The 27,546-nt window shown below is 37.7% G+C and overlaps 1 protein-coding gene across 1 annotated transcript in view; it reads left to right on the forward strand.

Moving 5' to 3' along the window:
* The window catches only part of LOC306807159 (transcription initiation factor TFIID subunit 4-like), a 143,984-nt gene that overhangs the window by 61,663 nt on the left and 54,775 nt on the right, over positions 1-27,546 (forward strand). Inside the window, exons 11-13 of the mRNA XM_079316472.1 lie at positions 584-714; positions 2,590-2,715; positions 12,583-12,639. Coding sequence (XP_079172598.1) covers positions 584-714; positions 2,590-2,715; positions 12,583-12,639 — 314 coding nt within the window. The remainder of the gene's footprint in view (positions 1-583; positions 715-2,589; positions 2,716-12,582; positions 12,640-27,546) is intronic.

Below are 27,546 nucleotides of genomic sequence, written 5' to 3' on the forward strand. Positions count from 1 at the left end.
CAAGTAATTATGAATATGTGTTGCAGGGACAGCTGGTGTTTCTAAACAACTCTTTTTAATGACTTTATTTCTTTGCCTTCAATTAATAGGTTGGGTTTTTTTCCTAAAGAATTTCTGTTATTGGTACTATGCCAGTGGTGTAGACTAAAGGATGAAACAGAATGCTTTGGACTGCACCCTCACCTGCTCGACACTGAAATTCATCTGCACTAGTGCTTCTGAAAATAAAGGAATTGTCTTTTCTTGTGTACAACAACTGCGAACTCAGATTGTCTCATACTCTGATATGCCTCAGTTTAATGTGCCAGGCTGAACTTCAGCAAAGTTCTTAAATGCTTTCAAGTGTTAAAGAAATTCTCCAATTTCTCTTTTAAATTTGTAGAGTCACACCCTTTTCAGGGTGTCATGAATGTGTCACCAAAGCCAGATAAATACACTGTCATGACTTTTTCTATTCAGGAAAATAAAGTTGTGGTGTTAAGTCCTTTAGAGCTTTGTTTTGTGGTTTGATTTTGGTTTTTTTGTTTTTTTTTTCTATGGAGGGCGAGCTAATTCTGTTGTGTTTTGTTTTTTTTTACTTTAGCTAAAAAACTAGGAATTACTGATGTGCCAGCTGAGGTGGTTACTTTTATTTCCCATGCAACACAGAGCAGATTGAGAGCAGTGCTGGAGAAAGTGACAGTGATAACCCAGCACCGGATGGAGTCGTACAAAGTAAGTGTGCCCTGGGCAGGGCTGGCAGTGCCACCAGCCACAGTCTGGTTCCTGTTCCAGCTCCCCTGGGTGCAGCTTTGGCTGCTGATCTGCCTGCCTGCCCATCCTCCTCTCTGGGGGAGTTTGGGGGTAGAATTGTTTCTGTCTTTCTGTGCTGAAGTCTTTGGCGTGGAGCATGTGCAAAGTTATTTCTGCTCGTGGATGTGACTAAGACTTGATTCCTGATAGCTCCTTTTTTGTCCTGGGTATCCAGCAATTGGATCAAAATTGCTTTGGTATTTAGGAATCTATAGTACCTTTCTGGATATGAGAAATAATAATATTTTATAAAAGCTTAGCAACTAAAGAATTCAGCTGTAAATTCTCCACTGTAATTAAACATGACTTTCTATTAAAAAAAAAATTACAAGTAAAATGCTACTAATTCTTTTATTAGTGATTGTATTCCTGAAGAAAACTGAAAGAATTTTGATATCTCAAACCAGGGAGAAATTTAAATAAAGATCTACAAACCAGTTTGAAATTCAGATGAATCAAACATCATTATTGATATATTTGAAATACCTTTTCCAGTAGAAGTAAGATGCTTGTTAGTTTTTCTAGTTATTAAGCTGATATCAAAGGAAGGTGGCAATAACTAGTTGTGTGTTGTCTGAGCTATGTTTAGATTTCTTTAGCCTAAATATACATTGAATAGCTCTGGTTTAGTTTGTTCCTTGGTTTTGTGGTGTACTTTTTTGTATTCCTGGAGTGGCAGTCTAATCAAACAGCTTTGGACTGTGTCTTAGCCCACCTGTTTCCCAGACCTGGGGAGCCCATGACCTGAGTAATGGTTGGACTAATTCTGTGTGATATTTGCAAAAATAATCATCTCTGGAATCTGTGACTATAACCAACATCATTGTGATAGAAAAATGGATTAAAAAATAAAGGCCACTCTTCCTGATTAATACCTACACTTAGATCTTTCATTGCAATTGATGGATATATTCTACTACATTGGATTACATGTAAAATATCCTTGTTTCTTTTCAGTATTCTTTATAATCTTCAGAAGTATTAAATCCCTCCCTCCTTCTCTCTAGGATGGTGTCAGAGAAGAAAACAGTTTGCTTAGTCCATGTTAAGCCAAAGAAGCATTTAAAACAATGTCTTAGAAGATCCTTAGGAAAAAATAGTATTGTCTCTGATTGAAATGTATCACTGTCATTGCATTCTGTATTTTTCTTGGTTAATGTTATTCTTTGATTTCATAGCATGGTAGTCAGAAAGGAGAACATTAAGTAGATAAATGGGATGAAAGTAATGTGGATAACTGATTTTTCTGACTGACATCCTGAGTTTTCTGCATATGGCTCATGCCATAAACTCTCCTGGTTACTGTGTTCTAGGAAAACTTGCATGCTCTAAGTTTTCATCAGCTTCTGTTTTAACTGGAGTTGGAGGCCTATTTTCAACTGAGGTTTTAATGCTTTTATAATACTGCATCCTGGGGAAGTCTGTTACTAGTTCAAGATTACCACAAATGCAGGAATTATAGGTTTTGAGCCTGGTTATAAACTCTAGCTGGGATTATTCAGTAATAAAGTTAAGCATTTTAGCTGTTTTCTGTCATTAAGTCAGTTTCAACTTTTATTAACTCTTTCATGTATCTGGTGCTGATACAATTTTAAATTTAAAAAGACAATCCTTGTGCTTAGATGTTAATTAAATTATTAGAGTTTTGCTGCGTTGTTAACCATAGGCTGGCTTCATTCCCCTGAGCCTAAAAAAAAATAATTTTCTTTTTAAAAGGTTTTAATGTAACACCTACAGTCCTTGAATGCATGGTGTTGATGAAGTGCCTGTTTTGTGAGGCCTGTCCCTGTTTTGCAGGATGATGAATGGTATGAACAAGCCACAGATGTCCGATCACAGCTCAAGTTCTTTGAGCAGTTGGAGCGTTTGGAAAAGCAAAGGAAGGATGAACAAGAGAGGGAGATTTTGCTGAAGGCTGCCAAGGTACCACTTTTACTGTCTTTGTTACTACTTAACAATCCATAGGCTTCAAACAATAGTTTGTGGTGTGTTTCATGAGCACATGTAGTTTCTTACAGTGAAAGGCACCGTTGGTGTGACAGCACAGCTTGAGCTCCTGAGTCAGGTTGTGCCCTGTGCTGACTCCAGACCCACCTGCCTGGGATGCCTCTGTCTTTTCCAACATACTGCTCCAAATTTGATGGGTTCTTGAAAATACAGGAGACAGTGGATAACACTTTCAAAATAATTATGTGAAATTATTTTTACATTGCCTTTGAAATTTATTAGATGCCAAAGGTTTCTGTGCTGCTGGAGAATCATAGCCTGTGCTTCTGGTCTTTAAACAAATTCAGTAGATTCTGATGAATTTTTTTATAGGTTTTTTATTTCTTAGGTTTTTAGACTTTGTTTTTAAGCAGTTTTGTTCGTTTGTTTATTCTCATTTAAATGTGTTCTCTATAACTGAAGTATTTGATTGATTCATGCCTGGACTTGTTCCTTTGTAACTTTAATTCCAGAGGCTGAGTGTTCACAGGTGCAGTAGAACAAAATCATGTAAGCAAGAAATCAAGAGCACATAGATAGAGTCTCCTGCTTGTAACTGTAAATTTAATCATATATATCATATCTAACTGCAAATAAGTTTAACCCTTAGTTATCCCATTTTTAATTGTATTTGAATCTTCATTGAGTTATTTATTATATATTCTGAAGAGATTATACAGAACAACTCTATGTTCAGTTGTAACACAGCCTCTTGATTTTATGCCATTAATATTCACAAATTGAAAGATTTAAAAAAACCTAAAAAACCAAGCCTTGCTTATTTAGAAATCTATTTTTCAATTAGGCTACTTTAATCCCTCCTGTTTGTACTCCTAATATATAATTATTAACATTATTAAATATTCCACAAATTTTTGCACAACATAGATGCTCTTTAAATGTTTTGATGAAAACATATTTGCTGTTTTCATTCTTAATTCTTATTTATAAAAATAAAGAAATGCTTATTTATTTTTTATCCTGTTTTCTCCATTCAGTGACTACATCTTAGTGAATCATTTTCTGTGCATCCTGCTGCTTGTTAGTTACATTGGTCATTTTTTAAACAGACATTGAGAAAATTCCAGTAGCTTATAGTCCTCAGTTCAGAAACTGACTGCACAAAGTCTTATGCAGGCTGGTCTGAGATTGAGTTAGAGAAACTCCTGGTGTTCCTTCCAATCTGAATTCCTTCATGAATTGATATTCTGTGTTTTCGATAGGGCTTTTTGTTGTTGTTTCAGTCTTGGATAATATAAAGTCCTGTGAAGAGTCTAAGTTTAGGAAATAAATACACAATCATCAAGTTTGATTCCTATAATATACAGGAAGAGCAAATTAAAGACTTCCACAAAAAAAAACCAATCAAAAAACCCAAAAAACCAAAAAACCAAAAAGGTTAAAAAATCCCCTAATTTATTTGAAAAAAAAAGCCTTAATGAAATTATTGAATGCATACTTCATCTTCCATTGGAAGAAATACATAGTATACTATAAAAATATATGAAGGTGAAAAATAAATGAAGGTGTTAAAAATCCAAAACCAAAGCACAGAGCAGCCATCAGCAGTGCTGATTTATCAGTATTAGTGTTTAGAGAAGTAGAAAACACTGTGGATCCCTTGGAAGGTGCTTGTGCAATGTTGTGATTGAAGGGTAAATGCCAGTTTGGAGCTGAGCTTGCTTTGTTTAGCTGGTGCTCCCCAGTCTGTTCTGATGGATGGGTGACCTATTGCAAGGCTTATGTAGGACATGGTTTGGCAAAATATGGTCAGATTGCAATTTTTTATTCTGAATAATAGATTTTACATTATTTCCTTAGATTCTCTGGTGCTGCTCAAATGCAAAAGCAGCTATGTATGAATAGTGATATTTGTTGAGGTGTTTATTCTGGATTCCTGTGTGCTAACTCCTTACCCAGGATTTTGGGTTTTCTGTGTTGTTTTTTTTTATGACATGCCTTGTTGTCTGAGGAGATCTCAGCCCTTGTGGGAAGGATGCAGTCATTGTAATGACACAGTAATGAAGTGAACACAATTAAAATCTGCCCCAGCTGCCTATGAAGTGATGCCTGTCAGTACCCACTTCTCTGTTGTGATATTTGTGTCTGCAAAGGAGGAGATGCTTAAACTGGCTGAGACTCAAACACCCACCATGCAAAGGCATTGTTCCCCCAGTCACAGCACCCTTGTCACCTTGACAGTGCTGCCTTTAAAATATAAAGAACTTCAAGGTTTAAAATGAAATTTCTGTTTTCCTTCTACAGATGCTTAAATCTATGGTTAAATCTAAAATTCATACTTATTTATAACTGCAACTCATTAATGTGCCTTTTAGAGACAGCATGATCTTTTATCTTGGATGTGTTTTGACAGGTTATTGTTCAACAGTGCTTTTAAGGTTACTCAGCAGAACCATTTAAATCAAAGTTTCCAAACTTCCTGCTGGTGGTACCTCACCTACTGTCTCATATGGAAGAGCATAAAAAGGTTGAACTTGCACAGGGAAAAAATATTTTTTAATTATTTGCGCTTTGGAGCCTTGTTAACAGCCAAAGTCCAGGTTTTGAGTAAGATAGGGAAGGAAATGTTTTGAGCATTGAAGCAGATGGTGTTAAATAATCTACTTAGTAACAGGATAATCAATGGAGAAGATAATGAAAAATGAAAGAATATGTTGAAATCAGAGGGGAGGCAGCTTGAGTCTTTGGGAAGCCTTGAAACTGATCTGGAAATTTAGCATTACAGTTTAGTAAGGGGTAAAAAATGTAAATAAAAAAAAGGTAAATTGTGGTCAAAGAAAGTGTCAGGTTTGCATGTTTTTATTGTTTTGTATGGTAGGTGGGCTTCTTTAGGAGGAGAAAGGAAAATATTTGACACAAGTGTTCTGGTTGATCTTTAACTGTAATTTCAGTTGTTACAGTAGGAAATGATTGCAAAATTTGTAAGCACTCAGATGGACTTGGTTTTGCTTCAGGAAATGTTTTTGGGAGAAGGAGAGATCAAACCAGATGAGAAGGTAGAAGGAAAACAAAGTCAAGTTTAAAAAAAACGTAATTTTTGACATTCTAAGAAAAGTCACTGAAGTTAAAATTAGCTGTGGTGCTACATGAGTGTCTGAAATGAAATAGCAATATTATTTAACTTGTTAAATGATAGAATTTTAGAAAGTCTTATATCCCATGCCTGGAAATACTTGATCAATAAGAACTTTGTACTACAAGGTGAGAATCATTGAGAGTGATGTTCTCATTCCAGTGAGATATTTTGGGGGAAGACAAACTTGACAGGAAAGGAAAAATCATGATATGCTATAGTAGCAATGCAACATACAATTTATTTTACAATAAAAATCTAAAAATTGAAACTACTGCTATGCTGTTTCAGTAGCAAGAATGGGCTCCTGCATCTCAGGGATCCTGCATCATATTCCACAACATTCCAAAACTTTCCCACAATGTTTCAGAGTGTTCCACATCATTCCAAAATGTTCCACAACATTCCCATACCAGCCTTGAGCGTGTGGCCCAAAGCTTTTCTCTAATTTCCTTTCTAGTAACTATTCTTTGTTATAGAAGTGTTTAAAGGCATTTTGGTCCCCACACTGTGGGATCCAGTCACCTCCTCTGTCTCCAGCCCCAGAAAATGTGATGTGTCAAAAGGAGGGACTGAGCTGCCTTGCTTGTCACTGATTTTGGGTTTCCTTCCTCACATGAGCATCACAGGGGAAAAAAAATGGCACAAAGAGGGACCATCCTGTGTATGAAAACATTGAACACAGTCTCTGTAAAGGAAATATTTGGGAGAGTCAACTCTTGGCCCTGGTTTGTTTTGCCAGTAAGAGCCACTGGCTGTTGTTACCAGGTGTGTGCAGAACCAGACATCCTCTCTGGGCCTTTGGGGATGGTACAGGCAGCATCAGGAGACTCTTAAGGCAGCAGAAAGGTCAAAAGCCAGACTAAAATCACTTGGGGAATTTACCTTTACATTTGACATGGTGTGTCTCGTGCAGATTTTCTAAAAAAAACTCAACAAGCCAACAAGAAAACAAACCCAAACCAAACCCAACAAAGCACTGGTCTTATTGTAGTAAATCTGTATTCTTACTGCTTTCATAGCAGTAAGAAAATGCAGGTGGTGTGTGTCAAGTTGAATGAAGTTCTGGTTCTGGGCTAATAATGGAATATTTCTGGCAGCAGTAGGAATAGGAGGTTGTAGCTGATTTGTTGTTGTTTTTATTTCTGAATTGTTTTTTGGAGAGAGTAGTGACAGTAAAGAGTTACAGCTTGGGGTTATCAGAAAATGAATGAATGATACTTCTGTGTTATAGTCTATGATAAAGTGGATCACATTAAAATTAGTGTGGTAATTGATCTGCTCAAACTGGCTGAATGCCTGTGTATTTTATTATAAAAGAATAGTTGAAATTTAATTTCCAGTATATGCATTCAATTAGTCTGTTATTTTGAGTGTTATGTATTAGTAGCACCAGTCTGTCAAGTTCTGGGATCTTAAATGCAACCATCACAGCAGTAAGATGTGTTCTGTGAAAAGAAAATTTACTTAAGTGATGGCAAATTATGTTTAGAGTTGTTTGTAGAGTTAATGAGCATTTATGGATGATTGGGTAGTACTGTAGGCTGAAGGGCTTTTTATTGGAGAGATCACTGAAATTTGGTGCTGCAGTTTTCCTTGCCCACGTGCACTGTGGTAACTTGGAGGGGCTCCCTGAGTCTGAGGTGAGTCCAGCTGTCATTCCATTTAATCCTTCCCCTCTCTTCTGAGAGCAGTGATTCATGGCAGCCTCCTGTCTGCAGGAGCACTTGGAACTCACTCCTGATGAGAGCAGAGCAAAATGGGAAATACTGTGTTGAGATAATTTTCTGAATTTTTAGGAGTTTTTTTTCCTGCAGTTTTAATGATTTTAATATAAATCATTTTTCAGACCTGTGCTTTAGCATTCCACCTCACCATGGTCGTAACACTGAGCAGCATTTTACCCTCAGCTATGATGCTTTTAACTTTCACTTTTTATTAACAAAGCTAATGTAAAAGCAAAGTGTTTCATGTTGCCAATTTAATTTCTTTAATTAAAAGTGAAAGTTATAAGCTGGTACAGCCGTGGGTGAAGTTCTAATGTCATCAATGGGGAAAAATAGGTTTAAAATTGAAACAGTTGGCACAGCAGTGACTCTCAATAGTGCAGCACCTGCAGTTGTGACTCTTAACTTTATTGAACGAAAAATGAGGAGTTTGAGGCATTAAATGTATATATTGATGCATTGTATATAGTGTATATATTGACCAGGGGCAGTAGAGCTGCAAGTGCCTTGGCTGGGATCACATGTAGCTAAGTGCAGGAGAGACCCTGTGAGACATTTCCCAAAACAGGAATAAAAAGCTGAGGCTTTAAATTCCTACAAATCTAAACAGAAAACTTACTTTTTTTAGTGGATCAAAAATGCAGCAACAGTGTAACTTGGATGTTAATAATCAAGCAAAGTATTGAATTATTATTATAATGAAACAGAGCACAAGTACTTTGTCCCTCTGCATATATGCTCCATTTTTAAAAAATTGGTGCATGTTTATAAGTATGGCATGGATTATAAATGCCCTTAAAATTTTAAAAACACTATTGCTTTCTAATTTAAGACAGTTCTATGAAATCTGAAATACCCTTAAAACTACACGGTTCCATGTGTAATTAGATGTCTCTTTTTGTGGCCTCCTGCCTTAACACAAGCCAGAGGAAGAGCTGAGGTTTGGAACATTAGGGAGTTTGGTAACATGTAAATGAAGCTCCTTATTTCTGTTGTTTTGAATACAAACATTTAACATGTGCTGCTTTTCATACTTTGGAAGTCAAATATTTCCATAGACCTAATGTGATCTATGCAGTTTTCAGTTTCCAGATAAAGAACTCTCCAGCACAAAGCACTTTAGTTCTTCACAATTAAAATATCAGGTTGTCTGGTCTAATAAAATAGCTGGTGTTTGGGAGAAATGTTAATAAACCTGGTTTGCTGAATACATTCTCAGTAGGAGACAGCATTTAATATATTTAAAAGTGTATTATCTGCTTAGGATCAGTCCTGGGTTTCTCTAAAATTACTATGGGAAGCTTTCTTGCTTCTAAAGGTGTTTATTCATCAATAGGAAAATACATTGCAGAAATGCAGCCTGCTTTATTTTCAGACCTAGACATGGTGAACAGGCTTGGGGGAAGGCAAAGGAATTGTGATAAAATCCTTGAAAGTGTTTGGTCTGGTGAGTTCTCTGATTAGTGAGTGTTTGCAAAGCTTTAGAGGAAGGAGATGTCAGTGCATTAAAAGATTTTGGAAAAACATGTTTCACAAAACAGGTAAAGTGCTGCATATTAAAATTTGGATGTTAGAGAGAAAGGAGAAGGGAAGAGAAAAACCCAAATATGAATTAACTGGAAGAAAAAAGTTTAGAAATTAAAATTTTAATCCTAAGTATTAAAAAAAAGCTAGGAATGATTAGTCAGTAGCTTGACAAAAGTAAGGTTAAAGTGCTGCTTGGTGATGTTGACATGTAGACAAAGCACTACAAGAGCTGAGCAGCAGCAAAATTGTGCCAGCTCTTCAGAGGAAGGGAGAGATGTTCACATGTGGAATGGAGTGTAAAGGGAATCCAGTGACATTTCTAAAGCTTATTTAGGCACCTCTCTTAAGCTTGACATTTACATTTGCTTCTATTTGCTTTAATCTGTGTTGCATGAGCATTGCTGAAGCCTTCTATAATTTACATTAGATCATAAGGTGAAGAATTAACGAAATAGTTGATGTTTATACTTGTCCTTTAATACATTTTAGCCTCCATATGCTGATGATTTTATTTCTGAAGCTTACTGGCATAGAAAGCATTTTAGTCTTACAAATCTGCTTTTAAAAAAAATCTGTTAAAGTTTATCTGAACACAAGAGAGTTAATTTCCTTATTTTTTTTAGCAGTAGTGATACATCCAGTGTTAAGTTGGAATTCTGCTTGTTTGAAATAAGAACTAGCCTGGATTCTTTGGAAAAGCTCTTTGGCATGGATTCAAGCAATAGCTAGAGAATCATTGTGTTGTCCTAAATGTAAAAGTTCCTCTATCTTCACCTTCAATCTGGGTTATATATTTAGCTTCACCTCATATTTTAGATCTTCATTTTGAAACAAGATTCCTGTATTTGATATTGTTCAGTTTTTACCTGTTTTCACCTCTGCAATAATTTTTATTGTATATTTACTGTGAACAAGCTGGAGGTTTACACTGAGCAGATTATTTGCTTGTGCATGTTGAGATTATCCTGAACTCCAGATCTACTCTTATTTGGTCAGTTTCTGGGGAAGAAAGAAAAAAACCCAGCTTTTAAATGTGTTACTTTATTCTGTAGCACTTGCAGAGTTTTTCCTTCACTTTTGGAGCACAGGAAATTGTTGATGTTACTTTGCATCTTCTGCTTCAATTTTTCTTACCATGTCCCCAAACACAATGTACATCTGGTGTCTTTTCCAGGATTCTATCATTTCCTTGTAGAAAGTTTGTAACAATATTAGAAGTTTTAGCTGCATTCTCTCAGGACACTCTGCTTTCTCCTAAAGCTGATGTGCTTTTAACTTGTACTTTGCATTTGGCAAATTTTCAGCTTCATACAGTAGTATAACAACACTTTGTGTTTCTGTGCTGCTTTTTCTGTGAGACTCACAAGGCAACAGAGGTTCATTGTACATTTATAAATTTATCATCAAAACCCATGAAAGGGCTAAATATGCTTTTCTATACATCCTACTGGAGAAACTGAGGCTGTAGTGATTGAATTGTTATTGCAAAATGACAGCAAGGACCTTGTTCAGCTTGGTTCATAAATACTGAGCTGAGCCCATGTCCTAGAGAAGCAGCTCACTGCCTGGGGTTTTGGTAGTTTGGTTTTTAACCTAATAGGTATAAATATAATCAAGTTCTTAGTAGTTTCTGCATTGATTAGAAACCCAGCTCTCTGGCAGACCCACATATTTAATGAAACTTATTTTTTTGTCTATTGAACATTAACTAGGTCACATTATCTATGTTTTTTTTTCTGTCTGGCCACAGCAGTTAGGAGCCTCAGCCTGTGCTAGGCACAACTGCAGCAGGAGAGTCTGATTTGGTCATTGTCCATCTCAGATTTTAATTTCATTCCTTAGCGCCTGTCCAACAACCTCTTAAGCCAACAGACACAAAAGCACTTGTAGAGCAGTTGGAGGTGAAGCTGATGTGCACAGTGGAAGAGTTAAGCACATCTAAAGATCCCATTATTGTTTAATGTCACCCTGTGTTTTCAGCACTGTGTTGTATTAGCTGAAAAAAAAATTCAGGTTCAAAAAAACCCAACCAAACCCACTTAATCCACAAACCTGCAAAGCTAACAGGAGAAAGGGTACAGAATTCTGTCCTAAATCAAGCCAAAACACTCTCCAGGTGTATCAAAAATTGTACACAAGCATTTTAAGTGCAAGCCCTTAAAACCTATCTCCCTTCGGTTTTCTTAGTGGATTTTTGAATTCTGACCAGAATATAATATGGAAAAGTTAAACACCAAAAAAGAAAAAATCTGAGAATATGTAAGTTTGCAAACTAATATTCTTTGAAGTTTCAGGTCTGCACAGCAATAAGTAGAGCAATAGATAGGCAAGGGCACAAATACTCCTTTATGAGTTGTGTAAATTATATCACTTGAAATCTCCAAGAAATACTGAAGTAGAGCTACTGCATGTCTCAGGTATCAGGAACAACAGCTTTCCTTGGATGCCACAAGTTTATTGAAGCTTCTTGCAACTTTTTATGCAACATTTGCTGAATGCTGACCTATGACTCATTTATAAAAGTATAATATGTGTATGATGTGCCTCTTGAGTTTTGAATTCCATCAGTCTGAGAATGTGTAGTGAGCACAAATAGAAATTTAATGTTTTTTAATGTGTGGTTATTAAATAGTCTGTCTAAAGGAATGTTGCAGGTTATTATTGCAATTAAATGATCTGCTTTTAGTGCTGTTCCTGGTTTTGAAGGAAAATAGAAACATTGTCATTTAGCAGTATTAATCCTGTTTTAAAAATGATAGAATTAATATTATTAGTAGTGCATGAATGGGCTTAACAGAGTGTGTTTCTATGCTGTACTCAAAGTAAGCTCATATGAAATAGTAACATCTTTATTATAAAGATTTACCTTTTATGAGGGCAACTCTACAATGGTTTTCTTCATGTTTTCTACCAAGAGCTAAATACAAGCCTATTTGCAAAATAAGTACATTTTAAACTACGTGACTGTGAGGACTTAAAAAGTTTGGATAAGGCAAGGGTGTAACTTCTCTTGGATCTTGGATGCTTGAATTTGTTTGTATTAAATAATTGAAATCTAAACCTGCATGGAAACTTTTAAATTGAGAAAAACATGCTTGGGTTGGTGGGGATTTTTTTTGTTGAGTTTTGTTTTGTGGTTTTGTTTTTGTTGTTTTTCGGCTGGTCGGTTGGAGGTGGGTTTTTTTGCTTTTTTGTGGGTTTTTTTGGTTGGTTGGTTTGGTTGTTGTTTTTTTTTAAATTGAAATCTTGTCTACATCTCATTTACAGCTGAACATTTAATGGTCTTTGGGGTGAGGCTTATGGGCGTGAAATTGCACTTCTATCGATTTCAGTGTCCCATGTTTGATACCTTGTATCCTGTTCCTATTTATTTGCTATTTTTTAACTTACTGCAACAGATGAGGGGTTCTTAAACCATCTGTTAACCTTTTTTCCCCATTTTTTTTAAACATGTAGAGTCGCTCAAGGCAAGAAGACCCAGAGCAAGCTAGACTGAAACAAAAAGCAAAGGAGGTAAGCAGAGCTAGAGATCATTACACTTGACATTTCAAGGCTTGAACATATTAATTTTTTATGCCTTGCTACTTGTATATCGTTAATAAAAATCTGACTAAAAACTTTTTAGGATGTATTTGTTGCTTTGCCTTTGATCTTAATGTTTGCAAACTAATACATTAATACATGTGAAGCCTAAGGAGATTTTATAAGAGAATATTTCCATACATTACATTTTCATTTCCATTTTAGGTAGCTGTAGCTTTTGTTGGGTTGTTGATGACAGCAGCTCTAGATTTTGGTGGAAAATGGATGCCTTTGTCTTTTTGTAAAATGTCGCTTTTTTAGAAATGTGCTACTTAACAATTTTGTTCTGGTAACATTCTTTCAAGTAATGTAATTGCCAATCATTTTCTCTACCCTGTGATTCAGTGGACTGTTTACTCATTTGTCTAAATTACAATAATCTAAAAAATATCTAATAATTTTCTATGAAGTTGTGATGTGTTACTCTGAGTACCTTAATTTGCTATAAATGAGTGACTGTCCTTTGCTTAAGGCAACTCATGCCTTAGGATTGGGATGTAACTTAAATCAATTAGATTAAAATATCCATCAGTTGAAAGCAATTTCAGCAAAATGATGCTATTCTTTCTAGCCACCTTGTTTGGATATACACATTAGCAGGTAATAATTATGCACTGGAAGGTAAGATATACTGAAAAATGCATATAACAAGTTCTTTTGTATTGACCTGTTCTTCCTGTCTTGTTTCCCTCTTGGCAGTACTCTGGAGTCCCGTTAGCTACACAGATTTTATGTATATAAGAGTCAAAAAAATCCAAATACATGGATGAGTTTTATTTGTCTTCATTTCATTTTCTGGTTAATACTTGCTGAAATGAGATTTTGTAAACATTAGACCAGGCCTTAATGTTTCCAGAGTTGGATTTCTCAAGCAAGTATTGAAATGAAGTGGAGTAATCAAGTTATTTGACAGGAAAAGAAACAGGATTTTAATAGTACTTGGGTTTTGTATGGTAGCCAGTGTATGCAAAGGAAGAATCAGATTTCTGAGAGCAATTGGTGGCAGGCAGAAAGGTCTGTTGAGCCGAGAATCAAACCTGCCATTCTGCAGGGAACAGAGCTGGGATGGAATGCATTGCTGCTGCATCAGTCTCTGGTTTTAGTAATCAGGGTTCTAAAGCTCTGGAGACTTTCACTTACAATATTAAAATGTAGTTAGCAAAAACATGAGGGTTTTTTGCAAAGGGGAGTGTGTGGCATGGTACTGGCAAGATGTTATTTTAAGATTGTTCGTATTTTTTCTGCACTGAATATGGATATATACTGGCATCTCAAATAATACTGGCACTGCCAAAATAAAAAAATAAATAATTTTATAGCATAGGTTGATTAGAAAAACTGTCTTTGGTGTGGCTTTGTCATTTGAAATTAAACGTTTTGTATCAAGGTCAACAAAAACGTCAAAAATTTCAAAACTTCACTGCCAGCTGGGCTACTCTTCAATGTGCTTATATGCTTACCTATAGCCCAGAGAGGAATTGTGTTTTCTTCCAGGTTTTGGAAGCTGATGAATAAGATACTGTCAGCTTCAATAATAAGCTGGAGTTGGAGCTGTGAGTCCATGATTTTTGTGTCTTGAATGTTGCCTGAAGATCTTTGTTGCACAGATGTTCTTGTGGCCTGTAGAAAAGTGGTGTTAGGCTGTGCTTTAAAAAGCACAAAGAAGGCACCCAAGAAACCTGCAGTTTTTCTAGCTTGTTTAATGATGTGATTGTCAGACAGCTTGTTTTTTCATCCCAGCAAAGCAGCTGATAATACCATTATTATGTTCTGAAAATGGATAATGGTTCAGGATTTAATCAGTTTGAACAGTGACATTACTGACAGAAATAGACAGAGACAGTAAAGTACCAAAAGAAGTAATTTGAAGTCCTAAAGTCTTCTAAATCTTTCCTTAAAAGAAAAAACTATTCGAAACATTGAAGGAACTCTGGAAAATACTGCCTTGGAATGCAAAATAAAGGTACCAATAGAAGGAATAATAGGATGAAGAGGAAAGAAAGAAAGCTAGGAAAGGGTATTTGTTCCAAAACATTCTCCTTTATGGATATTTTGGAGTCTTCATTCTGTAACACTCTGGTTTTATTCCTAATTTAAAAAGAAAAAAAGATAAGCTCAATTTCTTTCACTGAGCATCTACCAGTTGGAAGTTTTCTCTTTGCTTCTTAGTGCCATGAAAGCAATATAAGTGGAATCCATTGAATAAATTTTAAAATTAATTTAATTAGGTGAAGATTGTTTTTTCTCTGTAACTCCATCTTGATCCATTTATTAGCCAGTCTTTAAACCACTCTGCATATTATTTAAACCAAATTAGCATAAATCAAGTTTAAATTGCATTTAAATACTCAAAGAAAGGGAAGGCCCATCTGCATGGTGCATTGTTGCAGAGACAGACATAAGTCAGGTTTCATTCATACCCAGACTAGCACTGTTTTATTTAAGTCAGTGCAAACCCACTCTGATTTCAGTTTGAGTGACTTATTTTGCTTTAGTATTAACCTGTTTCAAATGGACTCGAGTGAAAGCAGTAGCAAAATGTGCCTGTGGAGGATTCTGTTGCTCAAAACTCTACATTTGCTTTCACTCTTCTAAGTTGGTGCAGCATTTTTTCACTGGACAGCATGGGGTTGTTTCAATGGTAAACCTATTTAATAAACTGCTGAAAAATATTTTCCATTGAGACTATTTCAGGGGAAAATTAGGCTTTTCAGCTATTACTTGTTGCATTGCTTTGTAATGAATTCTGAGATGTCTGACTTGGTACAATTTAATGTAAGAAATAGCATCATTTGTGAGCAGTGTCTGTTTGTTGGAAATTATATACATTCCTAATTGTTGTTTCTAATTAATGGCTTTAATTAACTTTTCAATTAATTGTTGTAATTAATACTAAGCATGGTATTAATCATAAGCAGTGGAATTTTCTATTTTAGCCAACATCTAGTTAAGCTTTTGCAGAGAGCTGCTGTTGTTAGAGTGTGATTAGAAAATCACTGAAACTTAAGTTTTGCTAAACTAAGCCTGATAAGCTTCAATGAACAAAGCATGACTAAAGCTTTTAAAATCAAGCTTTAGGAAATACACTGATTTATGTAGTCTGGAAGTCATAAATGTAGGTTAAAAAATTCATGAGTTCTCTAATTTCCTTAAAAAGCTTCATTAAATAGAATATAGAACAGGCCATGTAACTGATAGCAGGACTAGATCAAGATTAGGAATATCTGAGTCAACACCTAGTAATTAATGATAGAAATGGTTTTTAAAAAATGGCAGGGAGGGTAAGATCCTCCACATCGTTCCTGTCTGGGATATTCTGCATGTCAGGGTCTGTTGCCTAAAAAAATGTTTTAGCTTAGAAGTCAAGTTGTTAAGCTTGATCCTGAAAGATTAACTTGTTTCAACTTTTTGTGTCATCACCAACCAAGAATATGGCATAATAATGAAAACTTAAACCAGACAGCATAAATATCTGGTCTTGTATCCAGGTTAGATAACACCCAGTGGAATCTGTTCTCAGATGTGCTCATCAGCCAGGCAGGGGAAATCTCTGCCCTGTTGATGTCCATCCCAGAAGCCTTGGGATGCTGGGGAAAGCACAACACAGCCCTTGGCAGCAGAGCTTGCCCAGCTGCCCAGGGCTGGTGAAGGTTCTTTTTTGAGTTATATGCAGTAAAATATGTGGACTGTTAGCAGATGGAGTTCTGGAAGTTATAGGGTCCTTTTCTTCAAAATGAAGAATTATGTACACCCTGTGATGTATGTATTATGAGATTCTAACATTGCCTTAGAGGTTTTAAATCCCCCAGAAGAACTTAACTTGTGTAGAGGTTTTAAAAGCAAAACCAGTGAGACACTCCAAGTCAGAAAGACAATTTAATAGGAAAAAAACGAGAAAAATTAAATATATGCATTAAATAGTACAAAAGTAAAAACTACTGACAGAGTCAGAATACAACCTGACACCCCACTAGTTAGTGTGGTGATAGTGGTCCAGATGAAGTGCTTGTTGAAGCAGTGATCCTGTAGAATGGTCTGGTAGCTCTTGTCCTCTGGAAACCGGTGAGTAAGGGCAGATTTGGTGTTCCAAATCTCAGATTTTATCTAGGTAGAAAATTTTTGGCTGCTTCCCCTGGGTGGAGCATCTCCCAGTGGGATGATGTAATTTTATCAGTCATGCAGTGGGACTCAAAGGCCTTTAACAGGAGATATCTCCCTGGAGGAAGTGTGGGTTGTGGAAAAGATAGAAAACACTGCCCCATGTGGTTTTTAAGAGATGGTCCATTAAAAGAGGATATCTCCCACAGAGATAAGGATCACCTGGTTTCAGCAGATGGTGATAGAGTACATACTTTTGAGCACATCTTTACATTGTAACCTAGGACAACTTGTAGCAGAATTACTGAAACTCCAGCATCATATACTTAGTGACTACAATAGGAAAACAGCTTTACACGAATTAAGTTCTTGTCACCGCACTAGCATTTATGTATCAAGTCAGTAGGAGTGATTTCTTTTAAAATATTTAAATAATAGTTTACTGCAGTTACCATCATTACTGAAAATGAAAAGCAAATTAAAAGGATTTTGTTCTGTTTGGCAAGTTCATTTATTCAGCTTTTCAGCAAAGCTAAAGTCCCTAAATATTGTACTGCTAAAGCAGTGTCTCAGTGATGAGAAGTCTAAGTAAGTTTTCTATTTTATCATACCTGACATAAAAATATTGATTCAAAAGCTACAATCTTATCCTAAATTGGTTTATTATAACATGGTCTGCTGAGAAACAGGGCGCATGAACAGGAATAAATTTAAATTTAATTTCCACATAACTCTAACCCATCTAAGTGTCAGCAGGTGGAAAGAAGGAAAAGCTATGAATGTGATACTTGAAGTAATGATTAAGCAGTGCTTGAAGTAATGATTAAGCAGTGTTTAGACAACACTGATTCTGCAGAACAGAGTTATTTCATGAGTATTTTTCTGCATCAGGTTACCAAGTGTAGAAAGTCAGATAACAGTTACTTTTTTTATACTTTCCCTGTACCACACATCGGTTGTTTGTACCCAGAAAAATGCTTTGACCATTCCCGTCTGGTTTAAGCTTGTGCAATGCTGGGTTTGACTTCTGAGTACAAGATTCTTCTGAAGTGACAAAGTTGTTGCAATGATCTAAAATGTTGGTACTAAACTTGCACCTCAGAGAGGAGTGGTCCTGTCTTATTAGTCAAAAGACTCTCCTGCAAGTCCTGCCGCATTATCAAGTTTATTGCTTATGTTAGCTGTGGTTTTTTTCCTTTTAGCAGATACTGTTTTAGATGTACAGATATATTATGGTAACAGTCCCAAATTCTGATGACTGAAGTTGATTATAGACCTTATAATCAAGGACAAGAGGGGCATGGCATTACATTTCTGTGTGCAAATGGTACTGGGGAAACAGGATAATTTGTGTACAGTTATAAGTTTATTATGTATGGATCTTGGTGTGTAAGTCTTCCAGATTTCCTCTATTTCCAATGATGAGATACTGCCCTGTGAGAAATTCTACAAGTCCTAAAGAATTTTGGTCAATAGCAGTCTTACTATTCAGCAGAACTTCTTGCATATCTCTTTATAAAACCAAAGGTGATGACAATTCCACCCTGTTCTCCTGGACTTAGAGCAGAAGTTGTGGCAAGTTGTCTGGCTGAATTTGGAATGTGGTCTCAGCCTTGCTGTACAGAGAGTCAGAAACTGGATAATTGACAGAAAAATGCTGGAGAATGAGAGGAATATCCATGATATCTTCCAGATGAGTCAAATTATTTATTCCTGCTTAAGTAATGTTAATTACAGCTGAGTCAAGGGATGGGGTGTTTTTTTCCTTTTCTCTAACCCAAGCATGACCCAAGCTTACTGTATTAGCCTACCAAAAATGTGAATTAAATCCAGTGCTGTCCAACATAATATTTTTTTTACAAAATCAAGTTGGTGGCATTCCATAGTGATGCATTATTCCAGCATACACCTGCTACCCAACTCCTGTTTAGTTAACATGCATACTTACTTTTCATGACTGATGAAAACTGTTGGGTTTAGCATTCTTAAAGGGAAATGCTGTTTTACTGCTCAAGGAGCTAAATACACAGCCATTCTTAAGTAACAAACAATTTTTTACCACCATCTTTATAATATAAAGTAAGAACACTCCTTTATCTTTGTTTATACTTGCTACCTAGAAAACAAATTCTTAGAACTTAGTTTACACCAAGTAAACTAAGTGCCTTGTGTGAGAGGGATCCGTGTATTGAATCCAAGTTTTGTTCCTTGTGAAGGTCCATGTCAGATCTGTGGAGCTTTCTATGGGAGGTGTTTATAAGCAGGAAAAAGGAGGCTGCATAGCTTGGAGAACAAGGGCTTATGCAAAACAAAATGGGACAGTGAGCACGGGATTGTTTAGCCTGGAGAAGAGAATCTTCAGGGTGACCTAATTGTGACCTTCCAGTACCTGGAGGAGCTGACAGGAAAGATGGAGAGACTATTTACAAGGGCCTGGAGCAACAGAACAAGGGAGAATGGCTTCATACTGACAGAGAGTAAGTTTAGATTAGGTATTAATAAAAATCTCTTCCCTGTGAGGGTGGGCAGGGCTGGCACAGGGTGCCCAGAGCAGCTGTGGCTGCCACTGGATCCCTGGCAGTGCCCAAGGCCAGGCTGGACACTGGGGCTGGAGCAGCCTGGGACACTGGGAGGGGTCCCTGACCATTGAATGGGAGGATCTTTAAGTTCCCTTCCAAGCCCAACCATTCTGGGGTTCTGTGGATGTGACAAGAGAAAGGAGCAAGAAAGCAAATTGTCTGGACAAACATTTTTCCTTGTTTAGCTGATGTCTCACTGAGTATTTAAAAGGTATCAACCTTCAAATTAACCCAACAGCAATGTAATTTCCTTAGATTTTGTATGACAAGTGTATTTGTCCTGGTGCAGTCTGCTGTTTGAGGCCTTAGCAGATATCCTTAACCAATGAAATACCATGATTTTCTTACCTTGCTGCCAAAAGTGCATTTAGTGCTCTGAGAATGGGGGGCGGGAGACAACTAAGAGTTGTATAGACCTGTAAAAGTTGGCTTTTCTTTTTGTGATTATTTCTTGTTTTCTCATGTTTCCAAACAAAATTATAAATAACTGTGTAGTCTTTAAGTAAAACTAGTGAGGAAGACTCAAACTCATTTTCAAAGTAGAGTTTAGTTCTGGTTTGAAATACGTTTGAGTTGTGTTTGAACGGTTCCAAAAGAGCTGTTTCAAAGTCTGCTCTACCTAATGGATTTCATTTTTTTTAAAGCAAAAAGGTGTTAGGGAAGGAGAAAGGCATCCCTGTTGTTTCCATCACCTTCCAGAGCACAGACACCCTGATGAGTCCTGTCTAACACAACACAAGGTGTTGAAATAAGTAGCCTCTCATTATACAGCAACAGGACTGCTTGAATGTGAATTTCCAGAAATTGGGCTTAGATTGGTAAAAGCTTTTTGCAAAGAATTTCTGAAGCTGAAGGTGACTTAGCCTTTTTGAATTTCACCAAAATACTCCAGCAGAAACTTCCTCGTGTAAAATGAATTTTTTGAACATGGTAACAGTACAATCTCCAGACGTTCAGATCTCCTGTAGTTTTCCTTCCATGTCTGTAGGAGTAAGTGCTGCTGTTTTTTTATTTTGAACAAGTGGAGGGGGGCAACTCCCTGTTTCTGATCCCTTTTGGATGCCTGGAAAACCAAGCTTAGGGGAGAGATAAGGGAGCTATTCTTTTCTGTGTTTGACATGTAAGATTTGTGATAAGGGTAGTTTGAGTTTGCCAGTCCTGAGTACTGACAGTTGCATCCAGAGGTTCCAGAAGAAGCAGTGAGGGATGGATGCCATGGTAGTTCCTTTTCTGAAAGAATTTAAATTTTTTTAAAATCTATTTAAATATAAGCATACACTCTCTCCCTATATATATACACACACATACATATGTATATATGTATACACACCAGATTAGTTTGTACAAGGGAGAGGTCAAGACTGAATTTCTAGTTCTCCTTTTGCTTCACTGGTATTCTGTCTAAATATGGGTCTTCCTCAGGTAGAAACAACCTTGTTTAGAACAATTTATCACACTGGCATAGACAGTAGAAAAAAAGGAATAAAATTCTTCAGAGCAAGCTGTGAATGTGGAAAAAAATCACATTACTGTTTTATCTGATTTGATCTGAACACTGCAACAGATTTACTTGTGTGCTAATTTGGCTGAATAACAGCACTTTAGAATATGATTGCCTGTTTAATAAGTAGAGGGCAGCAAATGTCAGCTGTGTCTGCTTGTCAGAAACTGAGGAGGTTGCTTGGACAACAACATAAATTATTATTTAGATGATTTTGCCCCTTAGTCAAGCCTGCTGTACTCCATAGCAGCTTGCGGGGAGGGGGGAGGTCAAGGTGTATTTAGGTTTAAACCCTCAGGGCAAATTCCCCCCATCCCCTGTGTGCGCGTTGGCTTCTCAGTCCAAAACAAACCTGAATGAGGGCTTTAATTCTGCAGCCGAGCTGTTTGCAAGCCCTGTTTGGCAGCCTGCAGCGCCCGAGGCAGCCGCAGCTGCCAGCTTTCATCTGCCCCCAGATGCTGCGGGCGCGCGTCACAGGCACTGCCCCGGGCCAGGCAGCGAGGGGAGCGTGCCTGTGTCTGTGCCTGTGTATCCTGGGCTGTGTGTGCCTGTGTATCCTGGGCTGTGTGTGCCTGTGCCTGTGTATCCTGCTCGGTGTGTGCCTGTGTATCCTGCTCGGTGTGTGCCTGTGTATCCTGATCCGTGTGTGCCTGTGTATCCTGGGCTGTGTGTGCCTGTGCCTGTGTATCCTGGGCTGTGTGTGCCTGTGCCTGTGTATCCTGGGCTGTGTGTGCCTGTGTATCCTGGGCTGTGTGTGCCTGTGCCTGTGTATCCTGGGCTGTGTGTGCCCGTGTATCCTGGGCTGTGTGTGCCCGTGTATCCTGGGCTGTGTGTGCCCGTGTATCCTGGGCTGTGTGTGCCCGTGTATCCTGGGCTGTGTGTGCCCGTGTATCCTGGGCTGTGTGTGCCCGTGTATCCTGGGCTGTGTGTGCCTGTGTATCCTGGGCTGTGTGTGCCTGTGTATCCTGGGCTGTGTGTGCCTGTGTATCCTGGGCTGTGTGTGCCTGTGCCTGTGTATCCTGCTCGGTGTGTGCCTGTGTATCCTGGGCTGTGTGTGCCTGTGTATCCTGGGCTGTGTGTGCCTGTGTATCCTGGGCTGTGTGTGCCTGTGTATCCTGGGCTGTGTGTGCCTGTGTATCCTGCTCGGTGTGTGCCTGTGTATCCTGGGCTGTGTGTGCCTGTGTATCCTGGGCTGTGTGTGCCTGTGTATCCTGGGCTGCGTGTGCCTGTGTATCCTGGGCTGTGTGTGCCCGTGTATCCTGGGCTGCGTGTGCCCGTGTATCCTGGGCTGTGTGTGCCTGTGTATCCTGGGCTGTGTGTGCCTGTGTATCCTGGGCTGCGTGTGCCCGTGTATCCTGGGCTGTGTGTGCCTGTGTATCCTGGGCTGTGTGTGCCTGTGCCTGTGTATCCTGGGCTGTGTGTGCCTGTGTATCCTGGGCTGTGTGTGCCTGTGTATCCTGGGCTGCGTGTGCCTGTGTATCCTGGGCTGCGTGTGCCTGTGTATCCTGCTCGGTGTGTGCCTGTGTATCCTGGGCTGTGTGTGCCTGTGTATCCTGCTCTGTGTGTGCCTGTGCTGTGCTGGACTGGCACTGCACACCCCAACTCCTGTGTTTCCTTCCCCCGGCTCCTCTTTGTGCAAACCCCACACCCAGACCTCCCCCTGCTCCCCACAATCCTATTCTGGGTGGATATTCCCGTGTTCTGTCTTCTCCAAAGGGCAGCACCTCTTTTGGAATGTATACATTTCACTGCTTTTCAGAACATCTGGGATCTGTTTCTAACCTGCTAGTGGAAGATGAAAGTGTTCATGGGAGCACAGTTAAAGCAAAACTTGAAATGCACTAGTAAAATTTTAAACAGAATAATTTAAAACTTCCTTGCCAGCCCATTTTTGAGAATATTTAATAACATTAACAGTAGGGTAAAAGGTGTCCATTTTGGTTAAGTAAACACTCAGCAATTCTGACTGTAGGTAGCTTTTATGCAACTCTTCTCCTAAACTACGAGCTCAGTGGCTGGGCAGTAACATGTTGAGGTCATGAAAGGTATGTTAGCATCTATTTCCTATTTTTAGTTAAGTCTTGTTAAAAAATCCTGTGTCAGTCTGTGAAAGAGCAGTTACATCAGCCTTGCTGAATAATGAGATACTGCTCAACATACTCTGGAAAAGTAGTTACCCTGCAGTGGTAGTAGTAATCTTCTAAATAAATAAAATTTCCTATTGTCATTCACAATATAGACTGTTTCCCCTCAAATATGTTTGTTAAAGGTAGGTATGATTCTCTCTGAAAAGCAAACACTTGAAAGGTATTGTTAATGTATTTTTAATGTTATTGGGCAGTTTAGTAATGATTTGTAAGAGTTTTGTTTTCATTTGCCATTACAAATTGCTGCTGAATTGGTGGTTAACTTCTAGATTTCCATGGAAAATGGTTGTAAATACCTGATTTCCTGGAATGGGAGGGTATGTTATATGCATTTATGCTGATGAGTGTCTGTACACTGAGATGTTAACAGCTTCCTAAAAACTGATACCTCAGTATCAGCTAGGATTGAAGTGAAGCAAGTTGAAAAAACAGTGTGATGCAATTACAGTTCATGGGTTTATTGACTCTGCACAGCCATGAAGTACCGAGTAGGCCTTTTACACCGTGTCCTTTCCCTCCACAAGTAGAAAATGTATTTATATCCAGAATAGACATTTATATTCTTGAAACAGAAATAACACCATGCAGATTCTGAAGATTTCTCTTAATGGCCAAAAGCTATATTTATGTGGTGAGGTGCTTAAAAATCTATTCTTAAAAAAGAATAGTAATTATAAAAAAATCTGTCCTGGCAGAAGAGCTCATATCTGGCAAACATGTCAGATAATTTAAGTAAACTTTAGGGAAGTGTCAAAAATACTAAATGGGAAAATAAAGCATAAGTGCTAAACTCAGGTGTTTATTGTGCTCAGGACAACAGGAGAGGAGCAGAGTGTTCACTGTACTAGAATCATACTAGAGGTGAAATTGGTGAGAAGAGAGAAGATGTTTTTACGAGAAACAGGATTTTTGTCTATTTATTTTCAAAATCTGTGTTGAAATTCTGGGAAAGTGTGGTCTGTGTTTTCATAGAGCCCTTTCTCAAGGCAGCCCAGCATTCAGTGGCTGCAGTGGCCACCTGCCAGCTTGGCCAGGTGAGATGGGCTCCCCTTGGGGGTGCCTGTGCAATATCCAGCAAATCTGCCCTGCCTTTGTGTGACAAGTAATGACTGGAAGGTTATTGAATACACATCATTACTTCATTGCGAATGCTGCTGTTTAGTTAAGTCAACTACTTTCAGCTTCCTGTTTTGGGGAACAGTAAACTCAGTATTCAGCAGAATTGTTCTCCCTTCTAATAATGGTCTGTCATCAGCATTTGCTAGTCTTTTCTTCTTAAGCAGTATGTTCAGGAATCTCTTGTGTGTGTCAGAAAACAAAAATATGGGATGATTTTTTCCTCCTTCTAAGAAATAACTTATTTGCATCTTTTTGCTGTTTTTACCTTTTTAGTGATGTAGGTGACTGCAAGATAGAGTGATGCAGACCTTCAGGTTGCATGGAAACACCTAGAGAATGTGAAGCTCCATTAGCTCACCCTCTGAGCTTCTGTAATTCTCAGACTGAAAATTTGTGCCTTATTTAGGGTGCAGAAATCAACCAATACTCTGAATTTTAGCAGAGGAGAAAGGTAACTTGAGGCCATGAGAGACTGGCAGTTTCCTGAGACCATTTTTTATCCCATTTTTGTCAATGTTTAATCTGGTAATTCACATTAATAAAATATCCTTAACTATTATTGAACTATTGTTTTGTGTGCAGTCATGGTGCTCAGTACAAGGTGCTGGGTTTCAGTAATATGGGACAGTGTTCTGTTCTGTATTTATTTGATGATTTGGACAGAGAGCTACTATAACATTTAAATACCTTGTACATTGTTATGTTGTCTAAATTACATATATTGCTTCAATTTGTCAATGGATGCTTCTATTAACATTGCAGTATATGGTGATTTCTGTGATCTGCTCAGTTACACAAAAGAAAAATAATATCATAAATGTACATTTCATAAATATCCTCAGGTAATTTTAACTGAGGCTTTAAAAATAATTCCTCAGTTAAAAAATGTTCATCTGTCCGTCTAGCTATGTGGAGAAATAATTCCTGGAAAGTACTGAAATTTGAAAAACAAACATCCTAAATCCAATGGGTAAGGAAATGTCTGCCTAGCCAGCATGCCAGCATTTGGGAATGCTGAGGCCATGTGGTAGGCTGTGTACCAATTATGAGAATGATCTAACTGTTTTGTGTTGGAGATTTTTGATTTTGCCCTGTGTACATCTGATTTCATTTTTGATCCTATCACTTTTTAAATGTGTGTCCCTTACATTTATATGTTGTAGTTGAATTCTTCTGCATCACCACTGTAACTATGGAATAACTGTGTTGACAGCAGTAGCAATATTCAAAACAAACAGAATTTGTCCCTCTGGTATTAGATATAATCTCATATCATAACAACTTCTGTGGACAATTAGGATTTATTGTTATCAGCTGCCCCTAACATTTTTGCTTAAATACAAAATACTTTTGCAATTGCATATATGTAGTAACCTATGCTTGTATATGCAGTTTATTTGAAAATCAATTGCAGTCAATCAGATTTTGTGATTTTGCATTGATTTCTGGGTGTGCCTGTTCAGTGCCTGTGTCCCATCTCCTCTCATCGATTTTGCTGTTTGAGACTCAAAGAGGAGCATGAGGGTTTTTAGTGCAGGGGCTGTGTTTTGCCTTTGCAGGAGCTCCCATTGAGCTGGGTGGTGTGGCTGAGTGGGAGCAGGCTGTGCAGAGCCCAGGCACAGCTCTGCTGACTTGGCTGCTCTGTGCAACAGTAAGTGTTTGTGACAGGTTGTTTGCTGAATCCTTCCTGCCTGCATATGGCACATCAGAGTTCACTTGTTAACAGATTATCCATTGTGCCTTGATGTTAGAGGAGCATACTTCCAGCCTGGGTTTGGAGCTGTCCTAGGCAGGGTTGTGCTGGGTGGGATCCCAGACTAGTTGGGAAGGGCACACAGACAAGAAGGGGGAAATGAGCACAGCAAACAGTAGTGATTGCAGTGTTCTCCTTGTGATCTCTGATAGAGTTTTTTGTGAATTTAAAACTGCTTTGAAACAGCTGATCAGTTCTGTAATGGAACATCATGAAATGTCCTTCAAATTTCTAGCCAAAAAACAACCTTTACAGGCATGTAGAACAATTATTTCTTAGGGGTCAGTATTTTAATTCCCATATTTTTATAACTGGGCTGGTCAGAAAAATGTGGGTTTTTTTAGACATTAGTATTTTGAGCATCAGTTTTAGACCATAAGGAAGTTTAACCCTTCTACCGTTATAATTCAAGGAGGAAAGTCAGAATTTTTTCCCCCCAAAGATTGTGAGAAAAAGGAGCCTGTAATGAGGGTATAATCTGTAGTTCTCTTTACTTATGATAATATGCCAAGAAATAGAGAGCAAAAAACATTGTGGAGTTTTTCTGTGAAGAATTATATTCTGCTGGTGGTGACACACATTTTAGACTTGTAATATGTTGAAGGATTGTAAAAATCTAAATCAAAGGTTCAATATGCAGTAAATTGAAAATTAATTAACCCACTTGTTTTGGAGATGGGATGAGTGTTTTTAGGAAAAGCAGAAGGAAGAGTGAAAGATTTAAAATATTTTGCTTGGAAAGAGAAAGGTAAGGATGTGCATTTTAGATCATCTCATTTCCTTTCTAATACAAATCTGATTCTTTGATTATTCACTTATTTATTCTCATACAAAAGGTAGAAATTATGGCATGTTGGGAATGTAGGCATTTTTTATACTGCAATAATAGTGCAACTATTGCACTCCTTTCATCTATTGGTGAAAAAGGATTTCAAGAAAAAATAATTTTGAATAGAATTAATTAAGGGATTCTTAAAGTCCTAAGCTTAGTGTAACTGCTGTTCTTTAAAGCAGAAAAACAAGAGAGAAAACAAATAATGCCCCTTGAGCAGATGCTTATTCACGTAGGATAAGTAGTCTTTGATTGTGGAGAGGTGGTGTGACTTGCAGTTGGAAACCTTGATTTATCGTGTCGTTATTTATATCTGCAATAAATGAGGAATAAGCATAAAACATGAAAAGGAAAATTAAGTATTAGGCTCGTTCTCCTGCTATTTTATTTACATGAAATAGGCATTTTTTAATGGTGTGTTGCTGTGCCTTTTGTTGACCATATCTGTACGCCAGGTCTGTCTGCTTGTTTCCATTGGCTTGTCATGTTCACTAATTAGGGAACTGCTGCATGATTCACCTTGTTAATTAGAGGGACTTGCACACAAAGGCCCTTCGGGCAGTGCGAAAGAAGAGCCTAGCACTAGTGCCCTGAGAAAGCTGCAGCCTGTGAAGTAATTCTTCTCATCTACCTTCTATTTTTTATTTGAAATGAATAAATCATTGAGATTTTCCTTGTGGAGTGAGAATGCAAGAATTCACATCTTTGTAAGATGTAAATTATATGTGATCAATAGAAGGGGATGACTACTGTATTGTACTTACAAGATTCCCTAATTTACTACTTGTCACAGTGTCTGAGAAATTGCT

This window comes from Erithacus rubecula, assembly GCF_903797595.1.
Source record: "Erithacus rubecula genome assembly, chromosome: 12".
NCBI classification, from domain to species: domain Eukaryota; kingdom Metazoa; phylum Chordata; class Aves; order Passeriformes; family Muscicapidae; genus Erithacus; species Erithacus rubecula.